We start from the raw sequence: 23456 nt of genomic DNA, 5'->3' as shown, positions 1-23456 counted from the left end.
GCTACATATGATTTCACCCATAATTTATTCCATTCTTATAGCAGATTAACAGATGGATCACAGACAGATTCAAGAATGACTAACATCAGCAAATAGGAAGCTCTTCTAAATAAAACCTACTTCTACTACAAAGATGGAGCAAATTATTAACAATGTGTTGAACACCATTTTTTAAGTTGCATGTCTTTCCAGGGTAATCTCCAAATGATTTATTATACTTCTCTTCATAATCTCTTCCCCCATTCCTACCTTGCCAAAATCAGTCATTTCTATTTAGATGCCTACATACCAAGTCAAGAAACTGACTTTAGGCACTCAGGTTTGAAAATTGGTACGAGTTATAGAAATAAATTCTAGTTAACAACAGAGATATATTCCAGTCAATGATATGTTTTCTTGTGAGCACAGGTTCAATTCAAATCCTCCTGGTTTTGGTCATTTTTAAGAAAAGTATCTCCTGGAAAAAAACTAGAAACATATAGGGCCCTCAAGCCCCAAAAGAGTGAACTTTTTTTTTCAACTAGCTTATTTCTGTAGTAAACAGATATCCTTAAACAATTATAGGAAAACTTATGCCTATTGCTTTAAAAGGAGGACAGGAAACATGTCATATGTATATTATAGTTGATCAAAATAATTTACAAGAAAGTACGTATGTATATAAAATTAAAGTGAAACTATTCTAGCAACATTTAAAATTGAATGACTTGAAACTCTATGGTGTTTCAAAATAGATCTGGATTTTCCACTTCCTCAAGTGTTCAAATTTTCAAAAGATGTTCTCATTCTGCATTGACCTATTCCCTAGCTTCTCATACTACCTGTACCCCATAGTGGTACACATTTTCATGTGAAGTGTAGAGGACTGAAGTTCTTTTATTTCTCCTCATTCTAAGTTAAAGTCCAGATCATTAGAAGCCTCTGCTACAAGGAAAATTTAATATATATAAATTGAAGTGACTTCAGTAGGAGATGGTGAGAGATGTTAATATAACATCTTGCCTGGTAGTCAAAATACATATTCTGAGCTTCAGAAATCCAGTCAGCCATTCCCTCTGAGTGATTCTGAACAAGGACCTGAACTTGACCCCATCCCCTAAGGCATTCTTGACTAACAGGCTACTGTCTGGTCGGAGGTCTGTCTCTCCCCTCTGTCTCCCTTACCACCCCAAGCAGAAATCCCCCTTGATCTGAAGAGGCCTTCCCCAGTGAAACCTACATCCAAAAGTGGCATAATATCATGAAACATTTAAATAACCCAATATCTCCTCCCTCAAACAACACAGTCAAGCCCTGAAAACCGTGAGTAATTAGCTCCCTATAAGCAAGATACTGCTGCTCTGTTCACATTGTCTACCAAAGAGTAGTTATACTCCCAGATAAACTCATAGCCTGAAAAGGAGCTGGATACTTTTATATTAAAATAGTATTTTGATGCTAAGAGAGAGGCAATAAAACATCATCAGGAACTAAATTTATTATCACTAGAGGCCAGAAGGAAATTTTATCGCATACACTGAGATACGTAATTTGCCACTGTGCTGAAGAAGGAAAGAATAAAAAAAGTCCAAGTAAATGGACCAATAAGATAACATAGAAACATATTTTATATGAACTGGTTAAAACATTAACTTTGTTAGGACATGGGTATTAGTAATAGCTAAAGGACTTAATTTTTTAATTACTCATAATAAGCTATTTTACAGATACTATTTAAGATAATTATATTGGTATTTTCCATCATTCTATTCAGTCTGTCCTCCTTGAATAGTTATTCATACTGAAAAATGTGTACAATAGATATGAAAGGAAATACGAGACTGAAAGAGGAAAATAGCTAAAATCTATCTGAAAAATTGGTAACTGAAATTTAAAAAAAATAGGGATAGCAGAGTATGGTATTATTAGCCATTTTCATATCTTAATGGAACATGCAAGTTTCTGTTACTAAAAAACGAGCCTATGGCAAAGAGCCCAAATGAAGTCCAAGAAAGGATAATGTACCTTTAATGACTGAAATAGCAAGAAAATAAAATCTAACCATGCTTCATTAAGTATACTCTAGCTCCCCTTTTCACTAAATTATCTTATTATGATTTCTCAACTGTCTGTTGAAATAACCTTTTACAACAATTTAATTCCCCCATCATAAACACGTCTCATTTCTCACAATGAAGTCCCCTGGGACTAGTGAGAGGAGATGGATAATCTAAACCTTGCCAATCCTGCAGCCACTAAGGTAACCACTCAGGGAGACAAAGATTTTTGTTTTCCTATTTGTGATTGAGATTATTAAGATATAATTAGAAACGTATTCATGAGTAATAGAGCGTCTGTTATGGAGATATCATTCACCCAGCAAGCATCTTCTCTACCAGTCTTTAATAAGAAGGGCAGCAGGCATAATCCCCACTTCACTCTCTGGAGAGTTCTACATTAAATGGACTGCATTAGACATCCCTCTCGCTCCCTCTTTTTTAATGGGATCTTATTCAGGCATCCCGTGTTTTCTCAGACTCCATTGTTATCATCAGAACTGCTAGGCTGTTTGCTTTCAGCAATATGCTCTTGCAATGCCATCCAGATGTGAGCCCTAAAGAAAGCTATGTGTAGTGAATTTAAATCCTACTCCAGAACTTGTTACAGGCCAGACAAATGTGCAACTTCACAAAAGAATTGGACTGTTTACAGAATAATCCTTAGCTCTCCGCAGTAACGAAAGGACCTATCAACACACGTATGTATCCTTTTTGCTTGGTGCATACCCTACCAAAAGTTTTATTGTGAATATTGATGAACTAAATTCAGATGACTAAAGTAACTCAATTCTGCTTTGTCCTTTTACACAACTTAATTTCATTCCAAACTCCATATCAAATCACACAATACAGCAATGGAAAATTAAAAGCAGTATCATCCACTAAACAGTGCCTACATTATCTGCCACAGGTATCAATTTATGGTTATCAGCTAAACTGCAGTGTGAAGACTGTCAGCCACCATACTTAATACCATGATGTTTGAACAGATTATTATTTTATTTGGTAGGCAGGAGTTTAAAAGAAGCCAAGTAAATGAAAAAAAAAAAAGTAGTTGTAGGGCACAATTTTGTCTCCTTTACTCACATGGGTAGTAAAGAACTACTTGCCCAAAGCAAACAATGGGCAGAAACTGACCCTTGTAATACAAGGAGAAGACTAGAAAGACAAGCAGAAGAGAAAAATCAGACTACCAAAATTTCATCTGACTCTGAGATGATGCTACTGCTTAAAATTGTACTTAGAAAGTTAGAGCAGATAAACTAAGACTGGATCATGGTAGATGTAATCTTTCTGCATATATTTAACTATATATTTATTTTAGCATAGCAATGATTTTTAAATTTGCCTATAAAAACCATTTTATAAAACAAAGTGTGTTCAGAAACTAGAATACAAGCCGATGAGTAAATAACTATAGTTAAGAACAGGAAAGCAAGAGTAGAGCATGAAGATTTAAATTGCTTTACTTCATGGAAGACTGGCATTCTAAAATCTAATTATCATTCCTCAGTATGAATTCTTCAAGAAGACATTAACATAAGGAAAGAATTATATATGAATGAATCCAAACCAGACAGAATTCTAGACAAACGACCAGAGTTCAAAACCATAATACGGAACCTCAGCCAGTCAGAAGCTATTCATGGACGTTCAATATTCTTGTACAAGCTCTACTGTGAAGCACACAATAGCCTATTATCTTAGCCATCAGAATGCAGCTGGTCAATAGATGTACAGTCAGCAATTGCCACATTTCTAGACCAATATTTGTTTAGATGAGATCAACAGATATGCCTCAATCATTTGACAGAACAGTGGTAATGTCACAGCAAAATTCTTATCACACGGGCAATAACTCTTGATCTGAAAAGTAAGCATCTCAGCTTTACTTCAGTATCTATTTTCCTTAAATGCTTTCTCTTTGCCTTGACACTTGATTTGCAAAAGAAGATTATAAATTCATGGACTAGTCTTAATCAGTGTGACAAATGCAAAGTTTGGAATGAATGAGATTTTGCTTTAATATTGTTGCTACAGCAAAAAAAAAATTAAATTTATTTAAATATAGAAACTAATCACCATCAATAAAAACCTTGGGTAAAAACTATGACCCACTTAAAATCTCCCACAAAATTCACACTAATAACAGCAAGGTCAGGATTTCACCCCATAACTTCTAATTCATAATGGAAGTAAAGGACATATTTAATACCAGATTTGTGAAGTCTCATGTATTAGAAGTAGGTAAGAGAGGATTCTTCCTATCCCCACATAGTAGTAGTAAAGAACAGTACCTGTATTTCACACATTTGCAGCCTATTGCTACTGCCCCTCCTCTGCATGAGGTCTCCACATCCCCCTCAGCCTGATCTGCAATCTGCAATATAGTGATGGGCTGAGGTGTGGTGCGGGCTCCCAGAAAGGGAGAAGAGGTTGCAGGGCCTCACAGCAGCCAACCATGGGATACGGGCAGTTACGAGAAAGAGCAGCCCCATCTGCTTCCCAGAGCTGTAATCCTTCCCCCTGCCCAACCATCAACTGACAGGCAAGTGTAATCCTTCCCCTAATTTGCCCAGTCTCTTTTTGAATCTGAGTAAACCTTTAACACCCACAGTACCTTATGGCACAGAGCTCACAGCTGAACTTAATGCTACAGGGAGCAGTACCTCCTTTTGTTAGTATTTAAGATACTAACTGCCAGTATTCTTTAGTTCTTATAGTCCTAGCTCTCTCTAGTTCTTAGATATAGTTCTTATATTAGAAGATAGAGCAAGTAGTACTGTTGTTCCCCATTCACCTTCTATGGGCAACTCATGACTTTAAAAGTTATCATAGCTACCCCTCAATCATCTCCTTTCCAGACTAAAGAGTATGGAAGAATAATTTCTGTTACACTGGTCACTCCAGACCTTTGATCACCTGAGTCTCTTTTCTCTGCACTTTTTGCAGTTTTGCTATATTCTTGTTGAGATAGGAAACCATAAATGCACACAGTGGCATAACGTTTCTCTGCTTAGCACTGTATTTGTTTCTCTCACAATTCATAACATTCAATTTGCTCCTCTGACTAACCATTAAACAGATTTTTTCAAACTGTTTTTTTCTAACCACAATATCTCATTCCTGTGCCATAATGGCCAAAACAGACTGCATCACTGCATATGTATAGTTAGGACTGTTTACAGCAGACAAGTTGCACAGTACTTCAGAATACATACAGGTTTCAGCATTGCTTTGAAAAGGAGTTCAATTTCAACTGAAAGACAGTAAAACTGGGTAACAGAAAAGCTCATGAGGATTTAAATTGTACAGATACTCACAAGATCCTGAAGATTATGTACAAAACTTTCATAAAAAATATCAAGTGCAATGAAAGAATATGTGAATGCTAAACAGCTTTATGAATATGAAAATAAAACAGTTGAAGGTGGAAAAAACTTCTTCAGGAAACTCTGCATCATGAACCTTAGAAGATCTTAAAACACTTTTCCTTTGCAGAACCACCAAGAGGGTAGAGGATACAAACACCAAGTGTGTGCAAACCCAAGTCTCAGGGCAGGCTACTGTAATAGTCAGTCCTGCACCCACACTCCTGCTTCTGGTGACATTCATCATTAAGGACAAGTAAAAGAATGACATTTCCCCTTTACAGCAAATATTCATCTCTTCCTCTTCCTCTCTCTTTCTCTCTATATATAGAGGAAAAGATAAGAGGAGATTTTTTATATATATGAAGAGATGAATTTTTTAGAGAGAGAGAGAGAGAGAGAGAGAGTGTGTGTGTGTGTGTGTGTGTGTGTGTGTGTGTATGTGTGTGTGTGTGTCTTTGGAACTACATATGGACTGACTTGAGCCTTCACATGAGAAAGCGACAAGTTTTTAAAGGATATCTGACTTTGAGAGAAAAACAATGGAAATGCTTAACACCACAATTTAAACTATAATGGACTACCCAGTATTAAATCAATTAGTACTTGATTTTGCTTCTCTTGGGTATAATTCTGCTCCTAAACACTATATCATTTTCTTTCTTAGTATATATTTCACATATTATACAAAGCTTAAATGTTCTAAAGGTGAAACAGTTAAAGAGACAGGTAATAGTTTACATCTAAGTATGCTTGTTTTCATTTCATTTTACATGAAACTCTTCATCTGCCTAGGAACCAGTATCAAAAGTATTATTCTGCTTCCACCAGAAATTCTGTCAGATCTTCTTTGGAAAAAGAGAACTTATGGGTCAAAAAGATGCATTGGCTAATGTAAACTGCTTTCTTGCTCTTGAACTTTTTTTCTAGGGTGCACTTATTAGTGCTTTCTTGAGATCCATTCTAAATGTCTTAATGGAAGAGGTTTTCACAGACTATTTTGGAAGGCTATTTAATAGACTGTTTCACTCGAATACAAACTCCTTTAAAAAAAAAAGATATATTAATTTCATTTTATTACTTAAAGCGACTTTACACTTTCTTTGCAACTGCAGTTTAAAGTACTTGCTGACATTTATGCTGATATTAGCTTAGTTTAGTCAAAACATGCATATTTAATTTTCTTTCAGTCATATTTATATTTGTTTTAGCTCTACTTCTACAAATTTCCTCCAACTGGTCTCCAAACACGTCTTTACATTAAGATAGCTGGTACCAATTCTTGATTTACTTTATAAATAGTGGGTAACAGGTTAACAAGTTATACTAACAAGTATATATTTTAAAAAGGACCAGTATACAGCAGTGCTACAAAGCAGTATTTTGAGAGCAGTAACTTAGAAACGTGGCGGTGGGGAGGGAGGGGAAGAAAAGAAAAAGAGAGAGGGGGAATTTCCAAAGCTGATCTGCTTTAGTATTCATGTGTTTTCATGACTTCCTGCAACTCAGCTGAATCCTTTCATGATGAAAACTAATGCAACTGATAGAAAAAAAATGCAGAATTAGATCCTAAATAACAGCAATCAGCAAATATAGAGATGTTTACAGCTTAGAGTAATGCAGTTGGGTATGTTTTTCTTCACCTATAAACACTATCACATTTTGTTGCTTCCCCATAATTGGGTAATTTTTAAGACATTAAGACATTATTAAGACCTGTTTGTCTTAATACATATTACACTTCAAGAATCAATCCTTCATTCTAATACTTTCAGAGAGGACTCATCATACAGGGTTGCTGTATTTATGTCTTGACAACAAGCTTAAGGAAAACATTTCATTAAGGATGTGTCTATACTAGCATTTCAGTTTAGATCACACGTACACTCTGCAGAATACCTCCTGATCACCACACTTGCTTTGCTTTGGTAAGATGCAGAGCGTGTTTGGAGCACATGAACTGGATCCCCTTTGGATGAAACAAAACTGAACGACACACTACAGGAACCCAAAGCACTCAAATCATTGGGTCCTTTAGAGTTAGCGTATTATAAAAATCCCTGAAAGTCTATAGCATGCCTGTTGAGTGCTTGGTTCCAGCTCTTTCAATCTACAGTTCTGATCCTGTTAAGTCATACTATTTACTAATGTAGAAATAGCCTCTCTCATAGCAAGAAGCAATTAACTAGATTTTTAGGTTCAGCTGCCTACCTCCTACTCTCTGAGCTACTCTTAATTCCACAAATGAATGCTCCAAGAGATAGAAAGTGGGAATAGTTATCAGTACCCTCTCACAGCCATAGATTTATAAATAGAAACAGGGTATTTAAAACAGTTCAAATGAAAACAAAAACCCACCCTGAGACTTATGTCATTACTTCAGCTAAAACAAACAAACAAAAACTAAAATGAACAAACTTTTTTTCTATTTTTTCAGACTACTACAGTTTTCAGCATCTGCCATTTCTACTTGGAAGTATTTTATAGCAGCCTCTACTGTACTAGACTGTGCACTATCCAAAAATGTTGAACATAGTGATATGACACTGTTAGTGTTAATTTTTTCATGATTGAAAGCATTCCTATGATAAAGTAGTCTTATTTCTACAACTACAATATCCTTCCTAATTTAGTAGCTATACAAATATTATGTAACAAATTCTACGAAGCAGGAGAAAGCATTTTTTTATGTTTCTTTTTCCTATACATCTTTCATAGGATGTTTCCCCTCTTGAATATGAAGACCCATTGTTATTTTGCTGCATTAGCTTGGATGACGCAAAGCTATGTAACAATAGAGTCAACATGACTATATATCAAAAATAATCAAATTTGAAACTATAAAGAAGGAAGTAGGAAGCATTTTTCTTAAAAAAAAAAAAAAAAGTTAAGATATTCACATATTAGAAAATATTATCATAAAACATTCTGATTGAACAGCAAGAAACAAAGTAAACCATGCCAGAAAAGGACATACATACAAATCTCACTATCTCTCACTCCTTACCCTGGTGCTGAAGGACCTAACGGATGCTCTCTTGGGCATGGATGTGGCACAAAAACAAAAATTAAAACAAGTCTGAAAATTGTGAGATACGTCACACCTGAATTTTCAAGACTATTTTAAAACAGCAATAGAGCTGCATGTTCCTAGCATTAGAAATGGGGGGGAAAAAAAATTAAGAAAGTATAAAAGTAAGAAAGGGTAAGAGTATTTAAGAGTCCAGCGCATCTCTTGTGAGATGCACTTGTGAGAGACTGCATGCACATCAGACACAGGAAAATCAACTCGCTTGGTGAAAGACCTACTGCTAAAAGAGAGTTGTAGGGCATTTCCATGCTGTGATGCGTAACTTAAATTGCTGGACAGAGCCCCAAGTTTCCAGAGGAACCAATTATCCGTGCCTGGAAAATAGATACTGCTTCCCAACATTCAGCAAGCTCAAACATTCACAAATGTACAATTCCTTGGAAAACTGTCAAAATGTACAGTAGAAAGGGATGGTAAAATAGTAATACCTATAACTTAAAATTTGTTCTTAATGCCTGACTTGAAGAGAGTGTTTGACAAGAAAAAAACAACACAACACAAAAAAACCCACAAGTATACCTGAATGTCTGTAGCAACAAAGGCTTTAAATCTTTAAACATACTGCGACCTTTGCCTGAGCAGGTAAAAACAGATTGGAATTTGGCAAGCTAGAGCATCTATACTGATTTACAGTACTTACTAAGAATTTTAGGCATCTGTCAGTTTAATTTAAATACTTTGGATCATGTCAAGACCATTACCAGTATTCTTTTCCAATTTTTTCCCCCTATCCACGCATCAAACAAAAAATATGACAAAAATCCATTATGTCTGTGCATACTTTTAAAACTGGAAATTCAGAGATTTACAAGCTCATACTGTATCAGAGATCATTTAAAAGACTCATACGAGAAAGCTTCATTTCTGAAATAGAGAAGGAAAGTAGAAAGGTACTGCTGGTACCTGAACTTCAACAGCCAACCCACTGCTGCAGAGCAAAAATCTTTGTCTTGTGCTGTGTGCTATATGCCAAGGTGCATACTGCTGCAATATAAAAAGAGCAGTGCAAAACATCAAAAGAATTAGCATCCTCTTCCTAATTTTCAGTTTGATGGATCATAAAGCCTCTGTTTATGCAGAAAATGCAAACCATTAAATCCATCTTGTTATTCCTCACACAAGTTTTTTACTCAGAAGATTACAATTCAAAGGACTGAATTTAATCTGAGACTAGACCTATAATTACGCTAATTAGGCCTGACTCTTTCTTCATCATAGCTTCAGCTTCTGGAGATAAGCCTGTGTCTACCCTGACACACAAAAATACAGGGGTATCCTCATATAGCCAAAGTAGAGGCTTGAGACACCTGTAAATGAGGAAAAACTTCTTCACTGTGAGGGTGACAGAGCACTGGCACAGGTTGCCCAGAGAGGTTGTGGAGTCTCCTTCTCTGGAGATATTCAAACCCCGTCTGGACACGATCCTGTGCAACGTGCTCTAGGCGACCCTGCTTGAGCAGGGGGGTTGGACTAGATGATCTCCTGAGGTCCCTTCCAACCTCAACCATTCCGTGATTCTGTGAAATTAAAAGTGCACTACTCAAAATATAGTTAATATTAAAATTTGCCTTGAACCCAAATATAAGCCTAGTAAAACAGTTTACCCAACAATAGTACACCAGTATTTTCTAACAGTGCAATGGCACAGCCAAAACAATGTGTAACCATTTTACATAAGCACGTCAACAATGTGACCACTAAAGGGGCAAATAAGAGACCTGTGCATTTGTGTGTACAAGGGTATCCAAGTAAGAAAGAAATTGTAAGATAAAGAACTACATACATGCAAAGAACTATAGATGGACAGGATATCCTGTCAAACACACAAGGAAGACGACTGGCAAAACCAAAAATAAGCAGTATCAGGAGCAGCTGAGATTTCCCTTTTAGGAGGGGAACAAGAACCAGGAAACACCAATGACAACTCAGAAAAGATGAAGAAAGAAGGCAGCCTCCTTCAGTTCCACCTCCTCTCATTAAGGAGCTCTCAAGCCTGATCCTGATCACCTTGAACCCAGTGGCTACACAGACCATCCAGGAACAAAGCCATCAGAGCTAACTATACAGCATCAGCTCCATGACATTTTATGCTCACAGCTAATTTACAATATAAGTGTTAAAGATGAGGAGCTTTGTACATGTAGTGAACATGTAGCAATAATGATTAATTACATGTAAGAACTAGCCATTCACATGAAGTGTGCAGGTAATAAGTTTAATATATATATATTTTTTTAAAGTTTAAAACTGGCCTGTTTTATTACCCTTCTAAAAACTCTCAAAGCACTCTCTAATTCCATGACATAGAAATATATAAACACACAGACACATGTACATATACACCCATATTTAAGTCTTCTAAACACCCAATAATTAAATCTCAGAACTATACAGAACAATCCTGACCAACATATATTTAAATGATGTAGCATAGTGAAGAAAGAGCCATTGCAGAAAACACTTTCAAGTGTTGCAAAAACATAGACAATTTCTGAAAGAAAATACTTTGCAATTCAAATATAAGAAACAATATAAGTAGAATTCAAAACTATTCTTGTCTCAACACAGTATTTGAACAAACTATGTATTCCTAACCATTTAAGTTAGTTTTCCAATAAAAATCTAATAGCAACCACCTTATTTGTAGGTGCAAAGCTGAAGTTAGCATGTTCCCTTAAAGTTCAGAGCTACATTGTTTTTAAGTAAAAAATATAACCATTAGGAAAACAAGATCACCTCTTTTGCCTCAAATTTTCCATGGCAATATTTAAATTACATAATCACAAAAGTGTCATATATACCACTTAAAAATTTGTTCAGAGCACTGTTCAGAAACCACAAGAGCAATATTCATATTTAAGACAACTTTCATAATGTCCAAGAGTATTGCCAGACAAAACAAGTTTTCAAAAACACCCATTGACTTTATACATCCATGCAACCCTGCCTACAGTCTATCTTGTATTTGGTTCACAAGAAAACACTCTCATGCAGTACAGAATTTTGCTAGCTCAGGTAAGGGAGAAATGGGAGTGGAGCCAAGTCAGCTGAATAAACAACATCATCACCATTCTTCCACCTTGCTCACTTGAAGGTCAAAGCATACAGGGGATTAGGTAGTGGGAAAAGGATATTGAGCTCAGAAACCCAGACTGATCTAGAAGACTACTGATTTGGTTCCTAATCCAGGAGTTAACATACATAACTATGGGTAGAACACAGTGAATGGTGGTGGCATGTGAGGACATAACACGTGTTTGCAAGCACCAATACAGTTTTTGTTGTTGGTGAAGTTTTTATTTGTTTTTGAAAGCAAGACAGACTGGATTGGGCCAATCAAATCACAAAACAATGTAGGCTAAAAAGAACCTCCAGTATAACCCCCTACTCAAAGCAGTCTCATTAGAGCAAGTTGCTCAGGGCTGTGTCTAGTCAATTTTTCAAATGTCTCCAAGAATGGAGATACTACAAGCTCTCTGGGCCTCTGTTTCAGTGTTTGATCACTCTTCTCATGGGGAAAAAAAAATGTTTTCCTTATATCAAGCTGGAATTTCCCATCTTCCAGCCTGCATTCATTTGCCTATTGTGCTTCTCACTGTGTGCTGCATATAAAAGTCAGGCTTAATCTTCTCTAGACTCTCCTATTAGGTAGTTACAGACAGGAATAAGATTCCCCCAAGCCTTCTTTTCTGAGGCTGGATGAAACCAGGATTCTCAGCCTCTCCTCATATGCCATGTGCACCAGCCCCCTGACCATCATGTTGTATATCCACTGAGCTCGCCCCAGGATGTCAATGTCTTTCTTGCACTGGGGAGCCCAGAACCGGGCACAGAACTCCCCTTGACAAAAAAACACCCACCCACCCACCAAACCACCACACTCCACAAAAGCAGTATTCTTGCACTGCTTACTGAAGAACAGTAAAATACAGCATGAACAGTGAGCTCAAAGAGATACACCACAGTCACAACATCATAAAAATTAAAGAAGTGTTCTAGTATCAGTAGCAATCATGGTCACTATTTCTGCAAGGCATGGGCTTACATACTTTAGTTTGTGCTTTCCTTCTCCACTATGTTATAGTTAGCTTGAAAACTTATTAAAGCCTTTTAGACTAATGTTTATTATCTGTAAAAATTTAGTCTTTCTGGGACAAGATATTAAAAAAGCTACCAAAAAACACATGACAGTATTGTTTATACATGAGTTTTCTTAAGTCCCTTAGCACTGAATATAAAATAAAAAAGTAGTTATGTAGCAGACACACTAAAATATAAGTGTCTAGCAAGGGAAAGCAATTCTTTTAAGATGCAGATAGCTGAATTTCCTTCCCATAAAAAAACATAATACCGACATAAGTACTGTGGACTCAATTTTTCTCTCAGAAGTACTTATGTGGAGCTTCAGGTGATTTTGTGAGTAACTTTATCCACTCCTCTAACAGGAGCAATTGTTCAAAATAATTTTCTAGATAAGAGAAAGAGTGATAGAAGGAGGTGCTTTAGTAATAATCTTTTTCCTTATTAAAATTCATTTTATTATCTGCAACATCAACTTATAATATTAAAGTGATTTAAAGGATAGATTTGCTTCCCCTCACATATTTTTCATCTTCCACCAGCAATTCTCTTGGTGATAGATCTACACAGACATACAGTCATGAAATAGGCTGCTCACATTTATTTAGAATTTGTACAGTGCTTCTCATAACACTGAATACCTTTGAAACTCTAATGAACTTATCATTACTACATTTCTGTGATGTATATTTATATTTTAGACCCTAATGTCTTCACCAACCCTAATAATGCCTTCACCGGACACCCCAAAAATTCAAGCACACTAACTGCATCTGAAAAAGAAAGCTTATACAATTTGCCCAGGGTCAAGAAGAAATATGGATCATCAATGGGAGTAGGAAGCAGTTTTCTTAACTTTCTCAGTATTCTGTCAACAAGTCCATTCTTCCTTCCATGAATCATGTGCTTCAAGTACTCTGCCCTAAAAACCTGTTCTTCTCCAATTCTGTTATTTATAACAAATACACATAAAACTACTGTCATTATGATCTCTCAAGCTTAGAAAGAGGAATTAAAAACACAGTCAAAACTATTTGACTCAAACTGCTCTACATAAAAAGCTAAAGAATCAGCTCGTGATACCACTTGAAAAAAAAAAAAAACAACAACAATTCTCTCAAAGTCATGGAGCAAAAGTAAATGATTTTGGCTCTGTTTAAAGCTAGCAGCTTTAACAGGAATTTTTCAGAACATTTTTAAAGTTTTAAATCCAGAAGTTTTATTTACACAGTATTTCTCTCATTAGCTCAAGCTCATGATCTGCAGGAAAAAAAAAAGGAACAGAAGTGGCACACATAGAATAGGAGATATAAGACACCTCTCAAAACAAGCAGCAGGCTGCTGCCACCCAGTCTTCAGGTCACTAGAATATGTTACCATGACTTCTGACACTCCAGTTCTTTCCATGAGATTTCTTCAAACTATATTGATCTTTTCAGGTATGGGACATCCAAACATTAATCATGCAGACATCCTCTGCTTTGAACTAGCTAGGGGACCCAAAGCAGTGTGGCCGCAGCAGCTAACTGCCCAAGTATTTATTGAGCTGTCACGAGGAGGCTTTGTATGTTCCAAGCTCTCTTGTTGCATCCACGCTAATATTATCAGCCACACTACTAGTTCAAAGGTAGGTGGAAATGTCTTCATGAATTGCAGCCACAAAATGACTGCAGCACAGATAAGCCTTAAGCTTCCTGGTTATAGCAAACATTACTTGAAAGTCTAACATAAGCTAAAATGATATTTAAAACCATTCTCGTATTAATCTTCCTCGCAGAGAAGTGCCTCTGCAAAGGAAACTTTTGCTGACCTTTTTGTCACTAACCCTACCAAACAAGATCGGGGGGGAACCACACATCATGGGTTCTCATTACTAACAACAATCAGAAATAGCTTTAGTACCACGCATTTTGGCTTATAATAGTTTCATTACCATCAATTAAGCAGATAATAGTAACGCTTCAGGAAATAAAACTGTTAAAGAGTGCATTCTGTGTACAGTGTTAATACTAATGGAAAACAATTGACCATAACAGATTAACAGCCTGATTCAACACTAATCATTTACAAACATGCAGATATATAAACTCTTCCTCAGAAGCTACTGACAGAAAGTTGATGACAAAACAAAAAATAACTTTGTTTCTTAAAAGGTTTTTTTAATGTAAGGTTCTGCTCTGTGTTAAAAAAATCCTCAGAAATGTTACACTTGCACAAATTTATTCCAAGGGTATGCATTTTGATGTGCAGGTTTATCTCTAAGCATATACTCTTATTAAGTTAACAAATTAAAAGAGATAAGTAGTTTCGGACATCTCACCCTTAAACCAAAGTGCTTAAGCAAGTTAGTAATGAAAAAACTTTTCTACCAGCGGAGCTGAATTTTAGTTCTTGAATACTGGAAATTGTACACCATTTCCTTTAACAATATCTCATTTAGTCTTTAAAAACACTCACTTCGCATTAAGAAAAGAATAAACATAATATCTTATTGAATGTTGACATGAGACTTCAACAAATCAGTAAGAAATTTGCAAGTTTGGAAAAAATTATACCATAATCATTGTTGAAGTATTCTTCTACTTATAACAATTTTTAAGTGTGTTACCTCTGTTTTCTTCAAATTTCTCAGAATGTCAGACCATCTCAGGATGGTCTAACACTTTCTCACTAATTTCCCCTCAATCCCTATTTGGATATGAAATCTCTTTCAAAACAAGTAATTATTTTGCTCTATAAGTCACCAATTACAATAGTACTTGGGTATTTTCACTTTCAGAAATCCTCATAGATTATAGGAAATCTACTCCCAGCCAGTCACAGCAGTTTTACATATAATACACTGCCACAGCATAGAATTTTGCCATTTAATCTAGCAGATTTTAGGAAATGCACACATTTCACAAATAGAAAAAAAAATATTTAGAGAAATTCATTACGGATAGACTCCAGATTCTTAACACTAATGTTCATCCTGTGGAAGCCATAAAATCATTCTCAGACTCTAATTTCAGATATCTCATAAATGCTGATTTTGCATAAAAGCAGGAATGAGCAGATAAAGCACACCAAAATTAGTCATTGCATTTAACCTTCTTACAATAGCATTGAACACTCAATCAGAAACAGGAATACAACACACAAAGCTATTAAAATAAATACTATTTCCTGTTCTTTAAAACACATGCTCCCTAACCATTTCCAGATACCTTCTTTCTTTAAAAACTGAGCAGGCTGGCAGACTGCAGTGAAACATCCAGACTTATCAGTTACCAGCAGTATCAGCCTTCTCATGCAAGCATTCAACTTCAAGAGGGACCTCAGCCCAAAATTCATTTACAGTGTAGAGGGTCAAATACCTTTTCACAAGAAGTGCTAGAGCTTATATTATTGGCTATATTCACCATTCTAGTTTTCTAGAGCAGTTGAGTTTGGCAGCATCAATTTGTACTCCCTATACCATACAAGCACTCTCCTACCCTACTGTTTCAAGTATCCACCCTGGATGACCCACAAGTACTTGCTAGACCTAGAAGTAAGCTCCCCACTCCTGCAGACAACTAATACAGCAGGAATCATGCTGGATTAAAAGGTGGTTAGTCAGGGAGGCTCACAGAAGCAAACTAACGTATCAACTATAGCAATAACCTCTGATGTACACTCCCATGTGTGTATCAGCCCATGTGGCTGCTGAACAGAAAAACAGTATGGAGTCTAGCTGTTGCTTCAAATGATATTTGACTGCAGTCTCTCAGTATAAAATAGAAACCTAGAAAAGTAGGAGTGGTGATTGTTAGAGAATATCGGACTGAAGTTGTCTAGAATTAACTGCTTAGCATAACTTGCTTAGCATTAGTAGCTACATTTGCTGAAGCCTTAGGCCTCAGGCTGTGAACTTTTACTTAGATAAGTAAAAGGGGGCCCCAGAGCCGGTTCAAGCTGGAGAGAGAAAGAAGTTGCAACCTTGAAGATAAGCAGCAGCCTGCCTAGAGACAATGAAGGGGCCCAGTGAAGAAGGGGAAGACCCCAGACCTAACTATTACTATTGGTCCAAACTATCGCTTAAGGGGTGGGGAATTTAGATTGTAAGGGTATAATTGCCCAGGGATTTCTTTGTTCGGGGTCCCTCTTCAGAGGCACCCAGCTCGACCTGTAATTACCGCACGCGTATCATTAAATTTTATTTCTCTCCAATCTGACTTCGAACTTCTGCCTCAGCAGGAACCTAGGGTCGGACCCTGTTATGGAGGCCAGCGGGCCTGATTTTCCATAACAGTGATGCTACTATTTCTCCTCTCTTCAGTATTTTTTTTTTCCTCTTTTTTATCATTTTCACAGGACAGGCTTGTCAAAAAAACAAGACTCTCCACTTTTTTTTTTTTTTAATGACTCCAAGTGGGTGGCTTCCTTGCTTTAACTGAACCACAAGGAGTGACATCTCTGACCATAACCATTTCCTGTACTTTGATTTTCTCTCCCCAATTAAAATTCAAAATGAAATATAAAATCCAACCATTTCTTCCATTCAGCTGCTACATGACTTCTTAGGAATTTTTTATAGAAGGGTTTTGACCGTTTGTTTGTTTTTTAAACCAAGGCATACTTTTAAAGCCATCTAGTTTTAAAGCCAAATCTAGTTTTACATTGGTATATATCCCTGCTCAGAGGAAGTTTTCACAAAATGCTTAGACTTCTTGAAATTGTTAACTAAACAAAACTGGAGTGGCTTATTTTTTCTTTTAAAGTATTAATATGTTTAACTAACTTGAATGTAACCATTAAAATTTTTCATATAGCCATGCTTAAGCTCATACTCCCTTCCTTATAGCTCAATGGAAAAATAAATTTGATTCTGAATTGCAATCGAATTACAACAAAGCAAACCTTCCAAGAAGAAATCCTCTGTCAGCATAACAATGTTTTTTTTTTTTTTTTTTTTTACACATTTTTTGAGCATTTGAGTATAGGTGTACTGCATTCTATTAAAAACATGAAAGGTATGTGATCCTTTACTTTAAGATGTCCAATGATGTAATTAAACTTCTTCATATGGATTCATACAGCAGTCCCAAAATACATGGCGACAGTATAAAAGCTTAAACTGAGACATAACTAGGAAAAATAAACTAAAAGATCTGAATATGTATAATGTGTTACTTCTCACAGTCATGTTTCCATAATAATAGCTTCCTACTTTATTTAAAAATTTAAATATAATTTTTAATAAATTTTAATTAGTTCAACAAATGTAAAGAAAATTTCTGATGAAAATGTGGACTTGCTAAAATTATGCACTGTTGAAAGGTGTTAAAGATGGACCAACAATACAAAATAACAACTGATTTGTACCTTTAAATTAGATTATGCAGTTTAGACATCAAGATATATCTGCCTTTGTTGATGGTATTTAATAGCAAGATATCATTTACCAATATAACAGCTTTCAGATTTACTAGAAAGGCATTTTCATTAAAAGGATGCATCTTTAAAAGCCATCTATGTTTCCTCACATTTCATGTGATCACTGACCTTTAAAAATACAGGATGGTGCAAAAATCATTTGACAGTGGAAGCTGGTTTGAGAGATGCTGGTGTGTTAAAACTTATACTAGAGACTTTAATAGGATAGGCACACAATTGACTAGTGGACTTTAAAAAGTGAATAGCACTGAGCTTCTAATCACCAGCATCATTAGCTTTATCTTTAAAATTTATCTGCAGAAAAATATAATTTCACCAGTCATATAGAATTTCTTTTATATGCAATAGTTTAGACTCAGCCCTAAAGAAAAGCCAGGTAACATTTATGATGTGTGGAAGGTTTTTCTCCCCAGGGCCTTCAATTTTATTTAATTTTTCTCCTCAGTGGCACCATAACAGCCACTTAAAAAAGGAAGATAGACTAAAAAATAGCACATACACCAACTTTAATGCTTCTTTCTTAGAAAAATGTTTGTAGCAGTCTAAAATACAAACATGAATACACAATTTAGAAATATGGAAGTAAAACACTTTCAATTCCATTAAAAACTCACTTTGACAGTATGAGAGTCAAAAAGAATATTTTATATAATATATTGATTTTTCAGATAGTTCATAGGTTTGAGACTGTACAAAGACAAAATATTACAAACAGAATGCTAAGGGTGTAGCAAAAAAAGTATCAAGTACAACATGCAACATAAACATATCCCACAGTAATTTTTCCTGCTACCATCTCTTCTACTTCATCAATACCTATATTTTATGTTTATACCTTACATCAACTTGTAAAATCATCATGGAATTTGGTTCATTATTTTTAAGCTTGTCACCACAGAGAGTTCACACCACTTAAATTTCACACATTATTATGTCAGCTTTCCTTCTGTTTTTCAATGTCATATTGCTCTGTATATACTCAAACATATCGTCAGTGTGCTTCCTTTTTGTGTGTATGAAAACATATGCAGATACAGATCATTACATCTTTACCGACCTCTTTAGACATTATAGCTAGATAAATGTCTACTCATACTGCAGTTATACCTTTGTTTTGCTTTCTTTTTTTGGAGTGCATTGAAAGCTTCCCCCAAACTTAGCATTCCTGCATCTCGAGTTCCCATTTCTCTTATCTGCAGGCATACTACTTCCTTTACTTTGTTTGACCCTGCTCGTAAAAGTCACTGCTATCCACATGGCTCCAAAACCAAAATGCGCTAATCCCCTGATTAGCCCTGGTTACTGAGACTTCCCAATTGTCTATCTTTCCTTTGCTGAATTTACTCTTCTGTAGGGAACACAGGAGAATAGTAAGGAGGGTAGCACTCCCGTTTAGGGACAGTCACATCCCTTGGGCCAGCCACAATCACAGCCGGCAGCCAGTGCACTTGTGGAGCTTAACTGCCTTACATGGTGACTACATGAGTTCTCCCCAAACAAGGCATGTTGAAAATGTATTTTTCTTCTCTCTAAAAATTATAAGGTTTTTCCTCCCACAGCTTTAACCATAAGCTCCAAGATAGCTACACAGGTTTAAGATACCTCTGAATTTTTATGGATTAACAGTCATACAGTTTTCAGCGTAGGTACTTTCTATTCTCTAAAAAGCTATTTCTAGCACACATGAAGTCAAACTGTGTGCACTGGGGGTTGGGGAGGAGTAGTTTTAGCTGACTCCAACTTATCCTACTTTTACATACCATAACATACATACATTTCACATATCATGACTATAAGTAAGTTATAAAAAGTTCTTCAAAATCTGGGACAGATTTCTAGAGCTTATTTCTCGAGATCATCCTCATATTCTCATAGCTATCTACTAAACTAAAAATATATAATAATCATTTTTGGCAGTAAACCTTCAAAATTTCAACACTTGGACATGTTTCAAACATTAGTTAGGTACTTGAGGATATCAACATGAAACATTTGACTACCTGTAAGTACCACACTTCAGTCAATACTATTTCTTTATGAAATGCTGTGGAATGCTGTTTTTATTGTTAATACTTGTCAAAAGAAGAGTTTCTCAGATTTGTACATTCATATATGTACACCAGGTACAATAAAAGTTGTGTTCTGCATGCTACTGGAAAAGTCTGCCATTAATAAAGAGGTAATTTTAATAAAAAAGGGTTTATCTGAATATTTGGTTTTAAAGTGATTTATAACAATAGGCAGTGAAATAAATCACTGTAAAGGAAGAGAAAAGGTGAAAATAAATTGAAAAAAGGAAAATTAAACTTGATTCAGAATCACATTTATGAACATGTTCTACCATAAGTAAGACTGAATTTCAAGAATGATATAGTAACAACTATGCAATCTGCCTGCACCGCAAAAATCATGCATATTTAGTATTCATCAAGAACATGCTTACATAACAGAACACTTACCTGATACAAGTCTATGAATAAAAAAAAAGAAAGAAAGAAAAAAAAGAAAAAACCACACGCACACAAGAGATCCCGGAAATTATCAATGAGAGGGCTAGTAGACAGCACAGTACCCAGATTCCAAACTATCCCATAGATTTTTCTTCTTCATTAGCATGTTTTTTCTCAACATTACAGAATTGCAATCCATCAGCATTTTATTCCCCGTGATCTCTATTTAGCAATAGAAATTCAGCATATTATTGTCCAAAATATCATCCTTAATACTTCATATTGAAAGAAATTCTATATGAATGAACAGTGGGAGGGGGATTATAATCATAATCAAACTCTGGTTTGATACTGTTAAATAAAACAAATCCTCTTTGGCCCTTGTCATTTGAGTAGACAAAATATATGGTTCTAATTAAGAATCATACAAAATAATTCTCTTGTTCAGATTTTTATATGGCTCAAAAAAGACAAGTCCTTCTAAAAGGAAGTATTTACACAGATAAATAGTTGGTGAGAACCACATACATGTCTGCCTGCACTAAATTCTTTTGTATTGATAGACTTCAATTTCATTTTATCAAAGATTTATAAACACGTCTATTAAATTTATTAAAGTTTGGCACGCCTTGATTTGAGAGACACAATACATGTATTAAAACATATAAAAACTGAAATTTAATCTTACCAAGATGACTTGGAAAAGAACGGGAACAAGGCGGTTTTCTTCAACAAAGCTGTAAAAACATATTTTAAAAATTATTTTGAGAGGTGAATTCTTATTTAACATACTAAACTCACAAAAGGAGTAGAGCAGCAGGAAAATTGTTGCTAAAATCCACGACCCAGAACTCCAGCTTTTGGCTCGCTCTCAAAAAATGAACTCCACTTCAGCTGTTAAGTAGAAACAGCAATATAATACCTCTTTGGAAATTATTTCTAGGTCTGCTTCACTGACGTGATGCAAGTGAATGGAACAGTAGGTAAATTAGTATCTTTTAAATGGCAGAAATTAATTAAAATTCAGAAACACCATACTATATAGACTATGAAACAGTCAATATACAGCACAAAATAATTTGAACTAATAGACCCACAATGCATATAGCAAAATTATAAATATGCTGTGTTTTGCTTTTTAATGTATGCTCCATTAACTACCTTCTTGGTTTTAACATATTAATATATGACATACTTCCAGCCACTACTCTTGAAAGTTATCAGGAGTGGTTACCCAAAATAACCTAGCTATATTTTCCTACCAAAATCAGACACATACCTTCACATATAAAAGAAATAATATTCTCAAAAACAATAATACTACAAATTTATGCTGCTTTTTCTATTCTTAAATCTCAAAAAGCTTTATATTTATTAATAAAGTGCATGTCACACACTATGACGACAAACTGAATTATATGATCACATACTCTATCAGAACCCTAATTAATCATACTTGCTAAAAAATCCTATGCAAAAGAAGCATAATAAAGTAATAAAGAATGAAAGATTCTTTTCAATAGAACAGCCACACTTATGAAGAACTGAGAATTATTTACAAGGCATATGTGCATTTAATATAAATGCTTTCTTATTTCATATTATTTTGCTATTTCTCTACTCACTGCATTCACTGAAATATAATAATGTTGACCATGTGGAATCTATACAAAGGTTTTCTTTGTTTTTGTTTCTAGCATAAGAAGATTTATTAGGATGGACAGCACTGGGAAATGCACTAGAAACAAGTAAAATGCATCCACTAACCGTTTCAAAACATAACAATGTAATTGTATGCACCTATATGAACATGCTTAATGTAGCTATGTAATAGCATTGTTCAGCCAAATACGGTCAATTTTTCTTACATACTTAAATGCGTAAAAAAAAAAGTTACACCTAACAATATAACATATTCTGAAAGAGGAAAGTATTATAAAAGTATTATGCCCAAGAACTCTGAATTTAAGAACAAATTTTGGTTCTAATGAAGTTGAAGAAAAGAATACCCTCCTGCCAGGGAAGCCCCAGCAAGTTCCCTGTATAGGTTAGGGTAACTTGAAGCTGATATTCTCCAAGCCACCTGCCAACACCCAAGCAGACTTTTATGGCAACATGGACCCAGTCAGGTCATAAGAGAGTCCCAGGACAGCAGACAGGAAGAAGAGTTGTTATGATAGTTTAGTGCTACTTGAAAATCTTCTCTACAAGAAGGTCATTTTCCATGGCCAAATCTACCAGTTTAATTAAAAAGCTTAGACCATGCCCATAATACAGAATTTGCTAAGTAGGTATATCAATCCCAGATGTAAAAAATATTATTCTGAACACCACAGATTCCACCAAAAAGCAACTAATATAGTAGCAATCATGTTGACAAAACTCAGTTTTGCCAGCATAAACTTCTTATGCTTGAGGCATACTGGAATTATTTAAACCGAGAAAAGCTGCCTATTTGCTATGTAAGCAGCATTTAATCCAAGAACAAATTGTCAGTAAAGTACAACAGAATACCAAGAATAACTAAGGAATCCTAGTTTAGGCAAAACTTCGAAAAACTCTTGTGGCAAAGAGTAACACAATTGTTTTCAAAAACTGTAAGCAGTTTAAATTGTTTCCTGTTTGTTACAGAGTCACAAAGTCACCTATGTTTTCTGCTGAGATAAGCTAACAAACCCATAGCCAAGATGGCCATCCTTAAAGGTCCTCTGCAAACCTTTACGATTCAAGCAAGAAATAGTTGCAGCCTTTAAAGAAAATTATGCATATTACTTAGCTGAAGGATGAAGTCACACCAAGACATGTATTAAGACATTTCTGTAACAATGCTTTAAACCTGATTTATCCCAAATTTGTGTACGCATGCAAGAGAGAAAGAGCGACATTATCACATTCTCCATTGCTACCTGACATTTAGAGTTTTACAAGGAAAAGTCTTAAAGCTGATGAAAGAGGAGTTTAGCTACTAAATGCATTTCATAGAATGGCCATTTTCTAAAATAAA

The 23456-nt window shown here is 35.3% G+C and overlaps 1 protein-coding gene across 1 annotated transcript in view; it reads right to left on the bottom strand.

Moving 5' to 3' along the window:
* The window catches only part of ULK4 (unc-51 like kinase 4), a 249784-nt gene that overhangs the window by 107649 nt on the left and 118679 nt on the right, over nt 1-23456 (bottom strand). Inside the window, exon 31 of the mRNA XM_067292453.1 lies at nt 21141-21189. Coding sequence (XP_067148554.1) covers nt 21141-21189 — 49 coding nt within the window. The remainder of the gene's footprint in view (nt 1-21140; nt 21190-23456) is intronic.

This window comes from Apteryx mantelli, chromosome 2 (assembly GCF_036417845.1).
Source record: "Apteryx mantelli isolate bAptMan1 chromosome 2, bAptMan1.hap1, whole genome shotgun sequence".
In the NCBI taxonomy this organism is placed as follows: domain Eukaryota; kingdom Metazoa; phylum Chordata; class Aves; order Apterygiformes; family Apterygidae; genus Apteryx; species Apteryx mantelli.
Note: the sequence above shows the minus strand (reverse complement) of the source record. Positions and strands in the feature narration are given on the sequence as shown.